This window comes from Podarcis vaucheri (genome assembly GCF_965113315.1).
Source record: "Podarcis vaucheri genome assembly, chromosome: 4".
Lineage (NCBI taxonomy): Eukaryota > Metazoa > Chordata > Lepidosauria > Squamata > Lacertidae > Podarcis > Podarcis vaucheri.
In genome coordinates, this window is record NC_138762.1 from 66934600 (window position 1) to 66954658 (window position 20059).

Consider the following 20059-nt stretch of genomic DNA (forward strand, 5'->3'; position numbering starts at 1 on the left):
GGTGCCCTCCAGATGTTGTTGGACTACAAATCCCATGACCCCCAGTGAGCATATAATCAGGGATTATGACAGATGTAGTCCAGCAATATCTGGAAGACACCCTGACATAAGGCTTCAGATCCAACTTCATTAGCAGGTGGTTTAGCAAGTGGCTTTGGAGCTGTCCATGGTTTTTTGTTTGACTTATGAGAGTTCTGACTGCCTACAGAACTGCACTGGAGATCAAGAATAGCTAAATAAATAAATAAACACTTCCCTCTGTCTTCCACTGAGGGAAAACTTACCAAGTGACACCTTCCTCTCTGGAGTAGAAAATTCATCCAACTGATTAATTCATGCAGACACTTTCTCCCAGTGGCTGACAGGACATCAAACTAGGCATGATAAAATGATACACTGCATTCTTTATCCAGGAATAATTTCTACCATCTATCTGTATCTGTTTTAAAAAAGGGACATTTGTTTTTCATTTACTAGACTGAAACTAGAATAATAGGCTTGATGCCAAAGATCCTTCTTCTATGTTTGTAGTTTTGCTCCCCCATCTTAAGCTGCTTCCCACACCCCAAAAAGTAGCTCCAGAGGACTGGGAGCCCCCCTGGGACATCTTTTCAGAGTGAGATGGACTGCAGAGGGGAGGAAGACAAGACTGGCACTTTCTCGAACCCCCTGGCACAAACAGAAGCATTTCTATTCAAGTCAGAGCAGAACATTGGATCCAATACACTGTTCAAAATAATACTGATAGCATTTGCCACATGCTATGCAGAAAAGCAAACATCTGATGCTTTCAGACAACAACAACAAAATGATTTATTCTAGCGAATGCTTGGTTGACTGACAGGATTCTTTTTTACCCTTCACCATAAGGTCCCAGGGAAGGTTACAACAATAGAAAAATGCTAGACTATTCAAGTGTAAGCCTGATTCACTGCCATGTGTGAAATATGTAGTTCCTGTACAGTGGACTGCCTTCTTCTGATGAGATAGGTATGTTGGGGGACTTTGAGTCCTACATTCAGGAGAGCAAATTTTCCACACACCTGTTTCTGATGCTGCTCTAATGAAGTTACTTTTCCATTAATAAATATTGCTCCTCACAGCTACTATTAGCCCCACAAAACCAACTTTCATGGACACCAGTTTATGTTCCCTGTCCCACCAGACGTCAAATAAGAATGAGGGTCAATTTTTGTCATTACCACCATGTGAGAGGAAATGCACCGAGTTCACCTTGCCTCTTCTTGTGCCTGCTATTCTTATTCTTTTATTCTTCTTACTGAAAAAATATTTACAAGAATTGTAATGGCAAGTTCAAAACCACATTTCATTTGGTCATAACTTATGACACTGATCCTTCTTAATTATTTAATAAATGGAAACCAGCCCAAATGTACTTTTTGTCTCCCTTCATCAATCTCTGTATAATTAGTTAATTTGGACATGGAGATCAGGCTTGCATAGCTGGTACCTTGCCTCCCCCCCCCCAATGCTTTCCACAACTTGCCAATAACCACCCACTTTATTTACAGAAGTATCTTCATTACTCCAAATGTATTGACTCACTCTAATCCAAGCCCCATTTAGCCAACCAGCTCTTAACTTTCTCACATTCATAATTTAAGAGCATCTCATTAATTTTTGATGCCAGACCATTTTTTTTTTGTTCCAGCTGCAGCGACTTCTTTAAGGGGCATTAATGTTTGTGTTTAAAAAATTGCAGTTGCAAAAAAAACTCCAACCGTAGGGCTCTGATTCCCATTTTGATGCTAATGACTTCATCAAAGAATCCTAGATAAACCAAGTATAAATATCTAAAAGTGATGAATTGCCTCTGATTGGTCCCTTGAATAATTTATAGTCCCCATTTTTGTGGGGGAAGATCATTAAAAAATTCAGGGTTAATCTGTGCCAAGCTTAGTCTCTAATTACTGCACAGATTACATCTTTTTTTCTAAATTCCTGGTGGAAAAGAGGGACAATTGAATTAACCCCCCTCCCATTAAACTCTGCAGTTTGTTACTGCCTTGGCTTTAGTCACCATCCTGTTCCATGCCCATTCATTCACTCATTCTCTTTTTTTTAATGCTCAAGGTTATTTAGGATGAATTGAAGCATGCTGTTCTTTTTCTCTCTAGCTAGGCTTGGCCTAGCAAATAATCTCTCCCGAGGTCACTTAACACTTCTAAATGTCACACAGCCATGAAAGCGCATGTGACTTGGAGCATCTGCAAGCTGCCCACATGCCCAAATGATACATGAGTGACTCAGTCTCTAAATTTTGTTGGCATCATAGTATTCTCATTTTTCTTTAGGACTCTTTCCTGCATGTATGGTGTGGCCTTACACTAGGATGTAAGGATAGAGCTTTGCTCAAAATCTGGCACCCTCTGTAAGCAATATTCTCAGCCTGTTTGAGTAGTGGGACTAGTAGCATGAAAGCATACTGTATAGCAGTGGTTGACAATGTTCAACATAGTCCAGGCATTGTTGGACTATGGTTTCCAGTGTACCTGACCAAGGACCATAGTGGCTGGGGCTCATGGGAGTTGTGGTCCAGCAACATCTGGAAGGCACCATTTTTCTCTACTATATATACTATAAAGAGAACCAGTGTGATGTAGTGGCTTGAGTGCTAGACTAGGATCTGGAAGACCAGGGTTCAAATCCCTGTTCAGCCATAAAACTCTTAGCCTAACTTATCTCACAGGGTTGTTGTGAGGATAACATGAAAAGAGGGTGATTCATGTACACAACCTTGAGGTCCTTGGAGGAAAGGAAGGATACAAATGAAATTTTAAAATCTAAAGGAGGGGTGGCTGATCTATGGTCCTTCAGATGGTCTCATCAGTCCCAGACAGCATAACCAAAGGTCAGGGATTATGCAAGTTGTAGTCCAGCAACATCTGGAAGTCCACAGGTTACCCAACCCTGCTTTAAAGTCTTACTTCTTTACAACTTCTTTCCCTCCAAAAGTCTAAGAGTTAATAAAGGTCAATAATGGGCTTGAGACTATCCCAGGAGTTGAAAGAAAAGTCACAAGCGCACAGGTCAACCCAATTTTTGGAGCTGTTTCCCCCTTCAGATGATAAGGCATGCCATAACAAAAAAAGTATACTTGAGCTTCTCATTGATTTTATAATATGAATGCGACACATGCTGTAAGAGGAAGTGACTAGTTTGCATAGATGATTTTCCTCTTTATTTACAATGTCAAGCAAGTATAACAAATTGAGATGCTTTACTTGACTATTTTATTATCTTCTTAATTATACTATTTTAAATGTGCATTTTATATTTGACTTCTTGTAGTGTTTTTTAAAAAAATGTTTAAGAATATTTTTTTTTTGTTAACTTGGCTGCGTTAAGTTGTTGACATCAATGTTTTGATTTTAAAATATTTAAGATAATATTTTAGTTTCTTGTTAATTATGTTGCTTTACTTTACATTTGACTTTCTTCAGTAACATTTATTCTGGATTGCTTTATTTGATGTTTTAAGGTCTTGTATAGAAATAAAATGAACAACAGTAGCAGCAGTAGCAACAACAACAGGTTAACAAGGAGAAGAGGAAAGTGAAATTGAAGGCATTTGCTGTTGGATGCCAGATACTGACCCCTAAAGGAAATTAAGCAGACTGCTTTTAGTTAATTTGTAGGTGCCAGAAATATGAAACTGGTTGAGTTAGTTGACCAAACTTTTAGAGCCATTTTTCACCATTATATGCTACTTAGATCCCCCCCCTTCAAATCGCCTGGTACAAATGATATAACCATGCAAAAGTTGCATCTTTGCAACATGTAAGATGGGTATAATTTAACTGAACACATTTTGTGATAAATATTGCCTGGAGGATTTTTACACAAAACTAGAAGTAATATTTTGGAAAAGACTTAGGAAATTATATTGGATCTTGTGTGCCAACAGGATTCCCTCATTTATGTGAACTCTTCTGCTTGTAAACAATCCTTGAGAGCCCCTGGATCTGTTGTACATTGTGCACAAGGCCACTGGCATGCCACTGGCACAGATGAGATGCCATGAGACAAGCCACCCCACCAAACCCCATATAGGCACACATGGCTTGCTTTGCTCCTGTTTTCCACTTCCAGCTTCTGAGCTGTTATCTATAACTTCTAATAATAGTTTCAGGACACAAGGTCTGTTGAAATCCTTTAATGACCGTTTTGTAACTACCGCTTTTGATTTCAGAAAGAAATAGCAGGAAAAAAGAAAAGTCACTTGCAGGTGTTAATGCTTCCTTTTCCTTTATTGGAGGGTATAATTAGGCAGCCCTAGAAGGCATCCTGGGGTTCCTTTGTGGGGCTGTTCTGTGTGGGAGAGTGCATTTCTTTTCCTTTTCCTTTGTGGTAACCTTTCTGAAAAGTTTCATTTAGCTAATTTGGCAGAAACCACTTATAATAAAACCAAATGTAACAAAACTCCTGATAAGTCTAAAATTCACTCTCAGATGACAGCGTGTACAAATCCAGTTGCAGGGATTTGATGTATTGATTTCAATACAGACACAGGATATTCTACAGGCTGTGCTTCTCAGGTTGCCACACAGTAGGAAAGGCTATCTTCTTTCCACTTAATTCCAAGCCCAAGGTTTTGGGGGGTGTTTTAGGCAAACATCAGATGCCAAGTGGAAAAATGGAAGGATAATTGAGAAAGGGGTTTTACTGGAGGTGTTTTCATAATCAAAGAGTTGTTCCTTCTTCACTATTTTTCTTCTACACGCGCGCGCACACACACACACTTGCATACTAGTATCATGCATTCAAATTTATCTGGAAGAAACACAATTCTTCACTTCTGTGGTCCCAGTCATGAAATCAGGTTGAAAATTTGGCTATGAATTTGGGGGGGGGGAGAAATGGATTATTCCAATCCTTTGATTACAAGAAAGACAGGGTCCAGCATCCAATACAGACATGCTATATATCTAAAACCTTTAAATAAATTCACATTTTCAGACAGTAGTGGCAAGTGGCCATTGCAGCTCTAACTATAACATGCTCAAAAACGCAAAAGAAAATGGCAGTAAAAACAAAGACAGATGTTCTAGATCTGGATAAGAATTTTGCAGAAGATGGTTCCACTGTCCCAGGACTATGATAGAAAAAGTCATCTTAGTTGTTACCTGTAATCTGACAGTGATAAATGCTCTTGCAATAAATTGTCACTACTAGATCTCAACATGCAGGAATGTTCAGATGGGAGAGAAAGCTGGCTTTCCCAAGATGCAAAGGGTTTTAAAGGTTAGCTTTTTGTTGGCGTTTGCCCAAGGTAGTTTGGAGAGTTTGGTTCTTGTCTGTGTGATAAGACATCACATCACATCTTAAGTATGCACCTTGAGGGAACTGCCCTTTAACATATCTAGGGTAAGTTTTCATCATGTGTGCCAACTACTCCTTTCTCAATAGAGGGCAATTGCTTGGGATCACATCCAATCCAAATGTGAGGAAAGCAAAACAGGTGCACTGTAGAATTTGCTTAGACCATTTCTCCATTTTTTTCTGGGTCTGTGAAGAATCTTACTTTCACAAGCATCAGCAAGTTTCCACAGTCCTGTCTGACCCACCAGTTGCCCTGCCCATATTGGATGGAAGGCATTGCTTGAAATCTCAGAATTTTCTATCAGTTGAATATATATGTCACCTTTGGCCAAGGCAGTTTACAATTTTAAAACCCTAAAACATTATATAAAAAGGTAGAGTGCCACAGTCCTCTCAGGCCAACTGAGGACTGATGGTATGTGTGCTCCCTGACGGGGCTCCCTTGCTTCTGTCTTTCCTCAGGACACACAGCTCTTGGCAGCCCTTGGGAAGGTGGGGAAACAGCTGCCCCAACAGTCCTCTCAGGCTGCTGATGTCTCTTTTGGGAGCTGATGCGTGCTCCTCAGCCTGGCCTCCCTCACTTCTGCATTTCCTCAGGTCCTAGAGAGCTGCAAGGCAGATGTAGGAGGAACTACCCCAACAGTTCTCTCAGGCTGTTGATGGTTCTGTCAGGAGCTAGTGGTTTGTATGCTCTCTGGCCTGGTCTCCCTCTTTTCTAACCTAGAAAAGCTATACTATGCCTTGGAAAGTAATGGAAGGGGGGTGAGACTCACTCTCTCCATTCACACATAACAATGAATATTGCCTGAAGAGTAAATTAGGAATAATTATGTGGTCTGGAAATGTAAAGAATGCACTGAGGGAACAGTAACAAAAAGCCAAACACTGCAAACAAAATGACCTATGTGCTGTGCACATTCACTTCTTGTGCAGAAGATAATCCCTATTGTTAACAGTGTAACTTAAAGTGTCTGGCAAGTGGCACAGGGCCAGCTTCTAGAATTAAGGGGGATTTTTGCCTGAGTATGAGGAGACAGGAAAGTGAAGCTTATTCCCTAACCCTACCCACTTCGACGCAGACGTAAGTCCAACATGGCTTATGCCCAGTACTGCAGGTATAGGAATGCAGCCATAGTCTCTGTGGGGCTCACATGCAGAGCCCTGCCTCCTAGAATATCATTTATTTATTTACTTATTCCCAAATTTGTAGGCCACTCTACATTCAGAGACACCTGAATATGCAGAAATAAAGCGGAAAACAACATTGAAACATGAAAAGCCAACAAGAATGAAACACAACAGAAAGGAAATTATCTTGTGCTGTAGCTTGGAGAGGAAGTACATGTAGATATACGCAAGGGCAATACAAATGAGTCATTTGATGCTATAAGTGAGGTACTTACCTTTGATGTCATTACACCAATATAAAAAAGTTTGCAAAAACACAGTCTATGGCTAAACAAGAGTGAACCAACTCTAACTGACTTCTTTGCTACTTCAGTTTAGAATGAACAAATGAGAGAGAGGAGAGAATGCACTGTATTGTACATGCTAAAACCACAGTTGCTAGAGGTTTGCACAAAACGAGGCTCAACATTCAGTGCACCCTTTTTCTTTGCACAACATCTTGTGTGAGCAATTTTCTTAGAAGGAACAAAAGCGTCAATGTTTTCTGCCTGCTAATAGCCCATCCAAGTGCCCACAGGTCTTCCTTTTCCTGCAGCACTGATACACTCCAAGAACCATTTATGCAGGATTCCTGCAGCATGCCATAGTGGTTGCTTTTCATGGCTCCCAATTATATGGGGCCAGGAGGATTCAGGCTTTGGACTCACCTGAAATAAACCTGTCAGTCACAGACTTCAGATGCGGTGGATATCTGGCATACTTCAGTTGTCCCTGTGGATTTGAGCGGCTCTTGAAAGGTCAGTAGTTCAAGTTGCAGCCCAAGTTGGATCAAGAGGGATGGCAGAGGCACAGGACAAAAGCATATCTCAGTTCTAAACACGTTTACTCCAGGGCATGTACTTAGTACCCTGGTATTGCAGCCTTATGAGAGACCGTAATTCAAGGGAATCCATGATGCCCCGTCCCCCCCACTAATTTGTCTCAATAAATTTATCCTTCTGTTGGGACTAGCGATGGGGCCAGAGCACCAAGGCATCTCTGTGGCCCACTCAAAGATTCCAGGTGTGCTTCTGTGTCATCTCAAAGCTTGCAGAGTTATGAAGACAAATCCATAGAGGTTAAGACTATCAATCTAGGCATGGGGGCTGTGTTCTACCTCCATTGTTGAAGGCAATATATGTTTGAACCCAGTTTTTGGGAACTGCAGATGGAGAGAGTGCTGCTGAGCTCAGGCTCCGCTTGTGGCCTTCTTGTGGGCATCTGATTGGTCACTGGTGGACTAGAATAATGGACTATATGGGCCTTTGGCCTGACCCATCAGGGCTCTTCTTACATTCTTATGAAACTCATGTTGAACATTCTGACGTCTTCCCAGACATTTCTGTGACATTTGTGAAGAACAAGGCGTTGGCGTGGCCTTGGTGCGGGTCTGGGAGCATCCATTCTGCCATTTGCAACACACCCTAGATATCACATACAGGTACATTCAATCACTCCAGGACAATTAAGAAAGAATTGTTATATTCCAATCCTCATTCACTGCCATCATTTTTAGGATGTTTCTTCAGGGAATCTGCAGAATTTTCTTCTGCATTTTTTTGTGCCTGGCAAAAAAAATCCCGTTGTCCCAGCCCTTGGCTAAGCAAACAATCCATGGCCTTTTAAAATACATGGTTGGTTGAGGGAGTATTGTATTGTGTATTATGATGTTTTGTATTTTTGTGTTTTTATATTATAAACCACCTTGTGATCCTTGGCTGAAGGGCAGTATAGAAATTTTGCACACACACATTTTTGGATTGAAAATTTAGACAGAATTCCCCTTTCCCCCCATCTACTGTATCTATCTTATATATTCCTTATTTTCCCCAAACGTTGGCTTTGTTTAATCATTTTTTCAACAAGATCTCCCTTCAACCCAATAATAAACACTTATCTTATCATATATTGTATTCTACCCTATAATTCTATATCTACATACTTTACATTTCTTTAACTATATCCAGTTATTCTCACCTCATACTCTGTAGCATAACTCAATCCCCACTCATTTTGGGTGCAATCCACCTCCTTTCTTCTAAAGTGGTACATTCACACACAGACATCAGTGTCCTGCAGTGCCTAAGATTAGATAATAGGTTGTTTGTAATTCTCAAGCGCCTTCCTTGAAAGCTGAGTCTGTTGTAAGATTCTTTGTCCCTGCAATATATTCAAATTAAAATTAAATTCCTGAAATTTCCACGATTATCTCTGTAACATCATTGTGCTAACATTTTCTTGAATTTTTCATCATTTCTGTTTATTGCTATGGCTAATAAAAAATATTTTAAAAAACAAAACATCTATTAAGTTATGCTCCTGGTGGGATCCTTTGTCAGATTCCTCTTTTAAAAGGCTATCCTGTTTTTCACACCTTATTTTAAAGGCCTATTTGCACTCCTCTTGGCAGCTACAACTTCAGCAAGACTCAAGTTCCAGACAGCTGGGACAACTTTATCCATCCTTTATCACACAGGTGCGCTGACTAACTTGGCATGTACCTATGCCCAATTTGCCCAAACCCAAAGGTGGTATAGCAAGGATGCATGCATTCCCTATTCAACCCCCCTGACCCTACATCAGAAGGGTATACGAACAACAGTACCATACTGTTGATAAAAATACCATACCTATAGAATCAAAATTACAGATTAATATAGAAAGTTGCCTTATGGCCAGTCAGAATATTTGTCTATTATTCTGTCTTTCTGGTAGTCAAGACTTTCACATAAACTGCTATTTGATCCATTTAACAGGAGATGTCAGAGACTGACTCTGGTGCCTTCTACATGCAAATAATGTACACTGCCCTTCCCCCAACTGAAATTGAAAGTGCAAGGAGCAGGTGTGTCCATGTGCACACATTATTTGAGCTCTTATCACTAGGTGACTCAAGTTCTAAGACTTGTAGCTCTGTGATCTGACACCATATGAACAGCAGTGTGCTATGAGATAAGGAACTTCTGTCTTTAATATCTGATCCATAATGGCTCGTTCATACGTGCAAAACACAACTCAATAGTGCAATCATCTATTGATAAGTGACCGTATGTGGACCAGCTGAAAGAAACATAGAATCAGAGCAGTCACACGGTGCAGTTTTACCTGGGTCATACCAATGCAGACTGAAAGGGGAGAAATAGTATGTTTGAATTCTCCTGATTTCCCATATTAAACGTATCTCCCTCTACATACAAAACAAATGTCAGGGAGAAAACTAGGCTAGAATTCTTTCTTGTGGCTCACTAGTTTCGTACGCACGTGCAATTTTTTATATATAGAAGAAACACTGAAAGCTTGACTTACAGTGTAAAATGGGATATGCCTGGACAGCTGCAAAATGTCACTGCTTTGAGTATTTGTTCCCACTCTGGCTGACAAGATTCCATAGCTATTTGTCCTTGATTGCTTTGCCAGTGCATGTTCAATGCTGTTACAATAAAGTAGCAGGGAACAGATCACATCCGAAAGGAGGTGCATATGTGGTGTACGACAAATGTCTTATCCACTTAAAATACCTTAGAAATTAATATGGATGAAATCAAGACCCTCCCAGGCAACACAAACACTTTGCATAATCAGCTGTGTCCCTTTGTAAACTACCAGGTCAAGCATATATGATATAACTATAATAACATTTCACCCCCATTGTTCAAAAGCAGAAACTTACCAATAAGGCAGACCAGGGTTCTCTTTCCAAAAGTCATTTTGTACCTTGCCCAGGATTGTGTCAGCCTTCATACTCACATACCTGCATTTTTTTATTTTTTACTTAGAAATGAGAGCTGTGAAAAAGGCATTTCAATCAAATAGATCCAAAGGTTGTCACAAGCCAGCCAGCCAGCCAGTGGGGTGAGTGCATCTGACTGTTTTTAGCCCCCGAGGGGAATTGGATGTTCCAAGACACAGGCGATAAGGACTGATAATCTCTTACTCCTTGTATTTAATTTGACTACATTTGTTTTCCCATTGCAAATCTGCCATGTGATGGACTGTCCAAGGAAGTTCAAGCTCGCTTGGAACTCATTTATGCCTGGATCCCACAATAAACAGAGCTTGCTTTATATGACATAATTTCGGGGCTATTTTTGTCACTCCTTTGAAGAAATGTGTTGCTCGCATGATTTCCACCCAGGTCACTCAATGTCAGATCCTCTGGCTTGCACTCCTTGTAAAATGACTGCTTTCCCCTCCCCTTCTCTCTCTCTCTCTCTCTCTCTCTCTCTCTCTCTCCCCCCTCCCTCCCTCCCTCACCCATCTCAGTTCAGTGCTTGGACAGCTATGACAAGGGGTCTAGTGTTTGCATTCTATTCTGGTCACTGTGAGTTATGGTGATATCATATAAACTAAAGGGTTCCAAAATGCATGTCAAATTAAACCACTGACTAATCCTCATATTTTGCTCGTCTTTCTGCTCCCAGGCTAAAGGTCTGTGTGTCCACAAAATCCTAACACTCTAATCTGTAGGTGCTGATTTGATTTTCAGCTGAAACTTCCTACGAGGAGAAATCACCATACGTGGCTTGTTGGCCCTGGGGGAATAAGAGCTAAACTTGTCTAAGAGTGAAATACACAGCTCGAGCAAAAGCTGCAGCAAAGTTCAGCCCTCCTCCTTCCATTCGTGATGCACCGGCAGCCACAGAAGCTCTATTTAATCAGCTTAAAGAGAAAGGAAAGCCACGGGAGACATCTGAGCTGGCACAAATCGTCACCTGATGCTGGCCAAGCAAGTGCTCTCATCTCCTGTGGACCATCTCCTGTGCCGGAAACAGAGGTGAGAGAAATGTCTGGAGGACGTTACTGAATTCAGCTTTATGAATGAATGAATGCAGGAGACAATGTATACTAGCAGGATGCTAAACTGGAAAGGGATGTGAAGGGCTCTGTTAAGTTGAAGGAGCAGAGCTGATGGTTGTTCTTCAAGTGATTCCTCGTCCAGTTGAGTTAATTCACAGCGGCAGTGTCTTTCCTTCTTTTCATTGACAAAACGGCTTTAGAGCATTTTGTTCTGCGAAATGAGTTACTTTCTGTCCTACTGCAAAGGACATTGTGGTTCTGTGTTGTCTCAGTACCAAACCCTCCGCAGCGAAGGCTTGTTGTGTGACATTTTGTTGAAGGTGAAAGAAAATGAGTTCCCTGCTCACAAGTCTTTGCTGGCCTGTTCCAGTGATTACTTCAGGGCCATGTTCAAGAGTTATACCAAAGAATCAAAGGCTGCCATCATTCACCTGCAAGTCATCTCAGCCACTGGTTTGCAACACATTCTGGATTTCATTTATACTTCTTGGTTGCCTTTGTCTTTTGCCAGCCTGGAAGACACTTTGGAAGCCGCTACCTACCTGCAAGTGTCTGAGGCAATTGTCTTGTGCAGCCAATATTTGGCTAACAATCTTACCCTAGAGAACTGCTGCTTTTCTGCCAATGTTGCTGCAAGATTCTATCTTCCAGATGCTTTGTCAGCTGTAGAAAAATATCTCATTTTTAATTTCTGGAAACTTCTAGACCTGGATTTTGCAGAACTGCTAGAACTGAATTTCAGATCTTTGAAGGCAGTAGTTGAATGTTCAGATCTGCCTATGGTGAAAGAATCTAATTTGCTAGATCTATTGCTGAAGTGGCTGAAGTATGATAAATTGAGGCTGACACATACAACTTGCTTATTGGAACACATACGATATGGTCTTATTCCTGTGGAAAATCTGAGAAAAGTCTACACTCAATCAGAAGTGCCTCTAACAGCACCCATAAAATGCTTAATCATAAAAGCAATAAACTACCACTCATTCGTCTTTAGGCAACCTATCCTACAGGATAAGTACAGCACACTGAGAAACCAGAAGACGCGGATTATCCTGCTTGGAGGTATGATTCAACATGAAGGGCCCAGCAAGGATGTGGTGGCTTTTGATGTTTACAATCACAAATGGCAGATTTTAACACAGGTGCAGGATCGACTACAAAATCACTGTGTGTGTACAGTTGGAAACTTTCTGTATGTGCTAGGTGGAGAAATAGAAGATTTGCAAAGTGAAACGAAAAGTCCCACTTTAACAGTGACAAACAAAGTCCATCGCTATGACCCCAGATTTAACAAATGGATACAAATCAACGGGATGCTAGAAAAAAGATGCCACTTTTCTTGTTGCATCCTAGAAAACACCATTATTGCAATTGGCGGTCAAGGTGAGGATGGATCATTACATTCATCCGTCGAAGCCTACAACATTAGCCGAGACACATGGACAAAAGTTCGAGATTTGCCATGCAAAATCCATGGTCATGCCGGCACTGTTTGCAAGAATAACATTTATATATCGGGTGGCAAATGCACAAATCAAAGTAACACAAGTAAGGATTTGTACTCTTTGAGCACACTAGAAGGGCAATGGAAAAAGCAAGCCCCCATGAGCATTGCCCGGTTTGGGCATCAGATGGCCACCATAAGAGATTGCATCTTTACATTTTTAGGCCTTTATGAACCATTCTCTGAAATTGAAAAATACAATCCTGACCAAAATCAATGGACTCGTCTAAGGCCATTGGTCTATGATCGATTTAGTTATGGTTTGGCTGTAGTGGAGGAAACTGCCCTTCTCATTGGGGGGAAGAAGTGGCAAGATTCCCAGGAGATTCCAACTCAGGATGTGGTGGGCTATGATATAGACAATGACTGTTGGGAAGAAATATGCAAAGCTTCGTTGCCTTGGTATGGATTGCAGTGTGCTGTGCTAGAGCTTTCTGAATTACTAGATGCTAAAGACATTCAACAACAAAAGAGACTAACTGTTTAGGTAACAACTCACCATAAAATGATCTGCAAGGACAATTCCGTAACATCTCCAGAATGTCTAAATATTAAAAATGTTGTCCCATTCTATATTAAGAGATAATATTGTGAATCAGTAAATCGGCTTGAATTTTGTATTTCAAATCACAGAGTAAAACAGGCAAAGACTAAGAACTTGTTGCCAATAAGAGCTGTACATAAACAACTGTTTTGTTTTCAGTAATAACTGTGAATGAATACCTGATTTGCAGAACATAAAGCGAAGGTGTGAAGAAAGAGTCATACTGTAGTAAAAAAAAATAGAATGGAAGAATCCATTTATATGCCTCTTTCTTCATACCTTCACTTTATGTTTGAAGCAGGTATTAACTTGATACAGGAATTAGAGGCTGCATAATTGCATGATGTTATTGTATTGTCCACATGATCCCAGTTCATTTTTTTAGTCGTGCCAAAGCTTCAGAATGGGGGAAAGCACTGCAAACTGCACAAAAAAGCAAACAAAACTTTGCACTCCTTAAATTTCTGTCATGCTTTCCATTTTAAATAGTGAAATTTTGACACAGTTGTTCTAAACTAAGGCAAAGAGTTAGCAGCTGGTCTAACTATTATAAGGTTGAGTGGAACATGAAACAATTGTATCTTGTATTCGAGAAATAACACCCTGTACTCTGTGCCCTTTAGGACCATAAATGAGATGGAGATGTTTGTTTCTAGTTGCTGAATGACTCTGTGCTTTAGCACACTTATAAAAGCTGCCCATGGGTATATTGTGCACGATGCATTTCTGTTTGAAGAGGTAAAGGAATTTTCTGCTTTGACTTCAAAAAGGCATCAGCAGCCTCTTTCTGCATTGCTGCCAGGGTAGGATGGGGTTTAGTAGTTTTAAGCCATGCCTCCTTCACAGACTTGCAGATATGGTATTTGATTTCAGAGTGTGAAATCTGATTGTAACTTAACCTTATAATTTTAAATATTCGCTTTCAAACACAATCTATTTTATAGCATATCCCTTTAGTCTGAAAGCACCGAAGATGCACAGAAGCACTTCTCAGTCTAATGTACAAAGAAGGCAGCACAATGAAAAAAACGATGGCACTCTTTCATGCCAGACAGTCTTACAAGATGAGGCTGAATTTTATGCTTGGAACGAAGTCACAAACACTGTCTACAGCAAGATAACATGCAGGCAGAATTACTGTTGCATAGCAACAGGATGCAGTTGTATAAGATGCCCTATAGGCCAATCCTAAGAATTTGTTGGCATGGTCTCACTCTGTACCAGTGTTACACAGCCAACTGGGTCAAGGAGGGGCACTCATTCTAAAGTTTCTGGGGATCCTCAATTTCCCATAAACCCACCAGTTCCTTGTATAAATTTAAAAGACTCCTAGCTGTACTGCATTTGTAATCCTTTTCTTCCACAGAGAAGCTTCAGTGTAGGAAGAAACATGTAGCTCATGAATATATTTTTTTAACTTTAGGAAAATAGTACAGACATTTTAAAAAATTCCAGGAATGTCTAATGTTATCTGTTGCAATACATATTCCTTTTTCTATTTTAAGTTTTAGGTTCTTGGTTTGTGTTCATTATGCTGTATTGGACTGTGCTTTTATTGTATTTTATGCTGCGATCCATGCTGTGGATACTGTGAGACAGTGTGGCAGGATAATTCAATCAATAAAATAAGAGCAACAGTGTCAGATGATCACACACACATGTGAATTTAATCCTGTGTGTGAAAGAAGCTATGATTGGTCACACCTTTTCAGATTGTTTACTGGAAAGCCTTGAGTAGCCCCAGCTTCACAGCTGGACATTGAACTAAATGCAAACATTAGCATATGTATCTACTAGATATAACCTTCATACTTTATCAATGAAGGAAGGACTTTCTGTGTAGGAGAAACATGTGAGGTAAAGGTCTACACTGATCTTTCACCTTTCTACCCAGAGAAATTTTTGCCTGCAATTTACAACATAAAGCTGTAATCCACAACCTACAAGAATCTTATGAAGCTACAGATTAAAGAATTAGGAACACAAGGAGATGGTTTAGAGCAGAGGTTGTCAACCTCGTCCCTACCGCCCACTAATGGGCGTTTCAGGATTCTGGGTGGGCAGTAGGGGGTTATACAGCACAAGCTGAATCCTCCTTCCATCAAGCACTGGTGGGCGGTAAGGAAATTTTACCAACCAGAAAGATGCATTAGTGGGTGGTAGGTATAAAAAGGTTGACTACCCCTGGTTTAGAGTCAGACTGTTGCTCTATCTAGTCCAGGGTCAGCTGCAAGCAGATCTCCAGGGTTTGAGATAGGGGACATCCTCAACGCTACCCATAGATGCTAGGGATTGAACCTGGCACCTTTCAGATGCAAAGCATGTGCTTTACCACTGAGCTATGGCCATTTCCTATTTCTATGCAGGATACTATGAAATTCTGGTACGATGCAGGAGTCCTTATTAAACTATTAAGTGATCCTGTTGCAGGTTGATTTTGACCATAAGGCTATGGTTATGTCTAGAAATATCACTTGATGTACATTGCGAATTCATAAAATGTAGAGGGGGGATGCAGCAGGAGTCAAAACTCAACATTAGGAACAATTAACACGATCGTTGTTCAAGCATTTTTATGTGAGAAATATACAAAATATCACAAGTTATAACAAACAAATCATGCAGTCAAATAATTTGTTTATACAAAGAGACTCTTATAGATGATATAAATAGTTGACCGGACCTGTAAATTCATACAAATCTTAATGCATGAATTGCCATTCAGTCTTAATTGAATACAGATTTACGTAAAATTAGCTGTAAAAAGGCCACTCTCCTGTACAGTTGTGCAAAGTTTGCAAGACGCTTGGAATCCAAAATGCAGCTGAAAAGAAACAAGCAATCCTTTGATCCTTCTTTTAGTCCCAAGAGCAGAAAATAATTGTGCTCTTAAATGTTTATAAGTACATTCACTGCATTGAACAGACTATAGCTGGAAGCTAGCTGAGAGAGTACAATTCATAAGAAAGAATGGTTTTAAAAGATGTATCCCATTTGGGGGTTTATCAGCTCATCTCTCAACTTCTCCCATCTGCAGAAAAGCATTAAGAAGCCACAAGGACTTTTGCTTTTGTCATGCTCAGTCTTGGCAAAAATTAAGGTGCTGATAGATAGAGGGCATCTCTAGGCAGGCACAGATGGGTTTAATCATTAATGCGGCAACTTCTGTAGTATTTTTGCTTATTGGGAAGCTGACTGTATGGGGCATCTCCAGACCAATTTTGTGGCAAGCATGTAGAGTGCAGCCAACCCCCTGCAATACAAGGGTCTCATGATACGAAGGTACCTAACATTCTTCTGGAGGTGTGAGGAATGAACTTTGCTTCCTAGTATCTCCCAAACATCATCAGCACAAAACAAAGATTTTTGCTAATGTCATTCAAGGGCGAGTCTGACTGAGGGTGAACAGGCAACATGTAGCTCTCATGCATTACCTTCCTCAGATGGCTTAGCTATGCTAAGGAAACTTCAACCATCCCTTTCCCAACACTGGAGTGTCCAGTGCTGCTACTGCTGCCTTGGAAACTACAAGTGGCCACTGTAAGCAGCACCCTCTCCCTCACTACCTCCCCTGATATTCCAAGGAGAGAGAAAGCTACTTCCTGTTACCAAGAGTTTAGATCAGTTCCTGCTGCTGACCTTCGTCTGCCCACCCTTGCTCGCATATGCCCCGAGAGAGAATGCAAAACGAACTGAACTAGAAAAGCAGCGTGTCAATTTCATCTCCTCCCTCCCTCAAAAACACACCAGAAGGTATATGCATTCTAGTGCTTGCTCAAGGATGCAGACTATAGGTGTGTATGCATTTATATTGAACGTGGAAATTGATAATGCTACCACCCCCTTCATCTGTGCACTCCAAAATAAAAAGATAAAATGGAAAAGGCCTGTGTCCATTTAACCCTAATTTCTCTAGCTAAATTTGCTACCTTTTCAACTCCAGGAGCTCCATAGCAAAGGATGGTATTTTCCCCCCAAATGTTAATGGTGAAGAGACAGAAGGGTGGGATAACATACGATCGCCATGCACATCACAAGCCACACCTCCACATCGCAAGGGCACTAAGTTGTTTCACATCTGGAAAGGCCTGCACTGGACCTCTTGCACTGGAAACTCAAAGATTACCTGCAAATCAGACAATGGGATGACAGTGGAAAATAAATAGGAGTGCAATAGTTTGGGAGAAACATTGTATGGATTCTAAGGAACGCATGAATGAGAAGAAATGTTAAAGTGCCACTAGTTACAGCCATGCCACTTGTGCGAACATAATAATCCGTTTCACATGGCATGCAAGTAATTCTGTATCAATACGGATCTTGTTTTGGATAGAGGAATATCCCATTGAGCCTTCTTTCCGCTCAAATAATGATTTCTGGGAATTTTGTATGACTGAATTTGCATATAATGCTAAGCCACAGTTTATTGCTGTGTGGAGAAGCTTCAACAAGCGTGATGTCAGGCATATGTATTCCACCTACCCCACCTCCTCCTGATGGAAAGATGACTTCTGGCAAGCATAGTTTCATTTTTAAAGTATCTAGGCTTATAGTTATGTTGAAACCAGGGATCCTAGTTTAAAACAAACTCTGGCTTCATAATGCATTGTTTGAAGCTGAACTATTAGGAAACTGGCCAGAGTTTGTTTTAAATCAGGATATATGGTTTGAACATGACTATAATCCAAGATTCTTTAAAAGTGGAAGTAAACTAGTCACAAGTCCTCCTCTAGCTTACAGGAGAAGGAGAAGGGATGGAGGCATCTATGAGCCTAACTCTTTACTCAAGCTCATGGGGCCTTTTCATGGAGCACTATGGCATGTTTTTGTGTTATGTAGGAAAGCAGCCTATTAAGGGAACTGAGAACCACATGAATTGTGTATGGAAATTTATGTATTTTGATAATGTGCTGAACCCACCCACCTACGCCCCCTTCCTATTTACCAGAGTTTTCAGAACATCTCATATTTAAAGCAGGAATTTATGTGAGCTGGCACATTTGAAACATTTTAAAGTTTGACTTTAAAAAAATCACTGAATGGAAACTTTTGGTTAACAGTACAATATATTTTTTTTCTGCAAAAGAGTCAGAAGATGCCAACATAGGGCAATAATATTGTCCAGTCAGGTCTCTGCCATTACTGAAACAAGGAGAGCCCTTTATCCTCAAATTAAATCTGTGCTATAGGCTGTCTGTTAACCATCCCTCAAAAGACTGGAAAAACGAAACTTTGACTGTTTAATATATAATCTAGCTTATGAAAGTCCAGTTTATCCCTCTTATTCCCTGACCGTTTTTTAAAATGCAATCCTAATCACAGCATTATACTTTTTTTCGTTTTTTAAAATATCTAAAATATTCCACCAAATATAAAAGTTTAATTCCCACATTGGCCAAAACAAAGGCTGTATTTTGAAAGTGTAACTCATTACAACAGTTAAGATACTATTAAAATAGGAAACATATTTGACAATCAGTAATAAAACACTGTTCTTGTGCCATCTTTTCACTTGATAAATCAATGTAATCCTCCAAAATATATACTCATTAAAATATATATATTTTAATCCTTAACGACAATGGTCACGATCCAAGGAAAGCAACATGCATGTGTTTCTCTTCGGTTTAAAAGTAGTTTAGACTCTTCAGCACCAATATCAAACAAAATGTGCAGGATTCTGTCCCACGAGTGCATATTCCTTCTTTGGATCGTAGCCAGTGTTTGTAAACATAAACATAAACTGAGCATCAGCAGCGTAAAAAGTATGTAAGTATTTATTCGCACAATGACAATGGAATTTTTACTTTACTCATATCATAAACAATAAAATAGATCTCCTGTCAGTCGATATAAAAGCTTCTCAGTGTACTTGATAAAGGTCTGAAGTGCCACAAAGAGGCAAAATCATTTTCTTTTATACATGTGTTTCAATATAGGAATGTGTGTGAGCTAAAGAGTCTAGAAGAGCATCAACTTCATCAGAGTCATTTACAAGGTCCTCTGAAGGGTTGTTCTGAGAACTATCCAGAAACAGGTCAAGGTACATCTGTTTCCAGTCTTGAAAGTCTTTAGATGTCAAATCTGGATTATCCAGAATTTTATCTATGATGGCTACTTCTTCTTCTCTGGCCTGGAAGAAAACAAAAAGATCTATTCAGAATGAGGAACAAAGTACCCTTCGTCTTGTGCTGTTAGCTTTTAAAGAACATGCCTGAGATACCATTGTACTTTGAGATGCCATTTCTAGATAAAAACCCTAATAGCTTCATTTTAAGACCAGTGGGAAACTCCCTAAAAAAAATCTGAAAACCACTCTGTTTGGTGTTTTGACTAATTTGAATGTTTGCTCTGAATTAGTGGTGGTTTGAGATTTTGGAACTTCCCCAAGAAACTTTCCTAAAGCAGTGTATATGTAGCTGTGATGGAAACAAGCCAAGAACAAAGGGGAGGAAAGCGGGGGGCGGGGAGCAGGGGGGGATACAGAAAATGACAAGCAACAGAACATAAAGAGGATCTCTGCCATATCAACAGAAAGATGCTAAGGAACATAATGGATTTCTTTCTGGTGTCTGAGGAATCAATTTATCATTACACTATTTACTATGTATTGGCAAAAAGGGAATTCTCAGAGCGTGGTACCTGGAGACATAAAAAATTCTGTACTCCTATGAGAATTTTGAAAACTGGGCAAAATTATT

General features: G+C 40.1%; 2 protein-coding genes across 3 annotated transcripts in view; one reads left to right on the top strand and one right to left on the bottom strand.

Moving 5' to 3' along the window:
* Nucleotides 1-20059, bottom strand: part of CNKSR2 (connector enhancer of kinase suppressor of Ras 2) — a 298892-nt gene that overhangs the window by 26865 nt on the left and 251968 nt on the right. The window contains exons 24-29 of one of the 2 annotated variants that reach the window (XM_082220567.1): nt 13314-19491; nt 9817-9940; nt 8488-8670; nt 7179-7242; nt 1203-1279; nt 285-439 (exon numbers count right to left, since the gene is read on the bottom strand). In XM_082220567.1, the coding sequence (XP_082076693.1) occupies nt 19276-19491 (216 nt within the window). In that variant the 3' untranslated portion in view covers nt 285-439; nt 1203-1279; nt 7179-7242; ... (1 more) ...; nt 9817-9940; nt 13314-19275. Of the gene's footprint in view, nt 1-284; nt 440-1202; nt 1280-7178; nt 7243-8487; nt 8671-9816; nt 9941-13313; nt 19492-20059 lie in introns of those variants that run through there. The other variant, XM_082220568.1, reaches the window with a different exon arrangement.
* On the top strand, nt 446-15003 carry KLHL34 (kelch like family member 34). Its single transcript, XM_082220597.1, has 4 exons — nt 446-990; nt 8897-8986; nt 10287-10362; nt 10997-15003. Exon 4 carries the CDS (start codon nt 11526-11528, stop codon nt 13299-13301), a length of 1776 nt encoding a protein of 591 aa, XP_082076723.1. The 5' UTR covers nt 446-990; nt 8897-8986; nt 10287-10362; nt 10997-11525; the 3' UTR covers nt 13302-15003.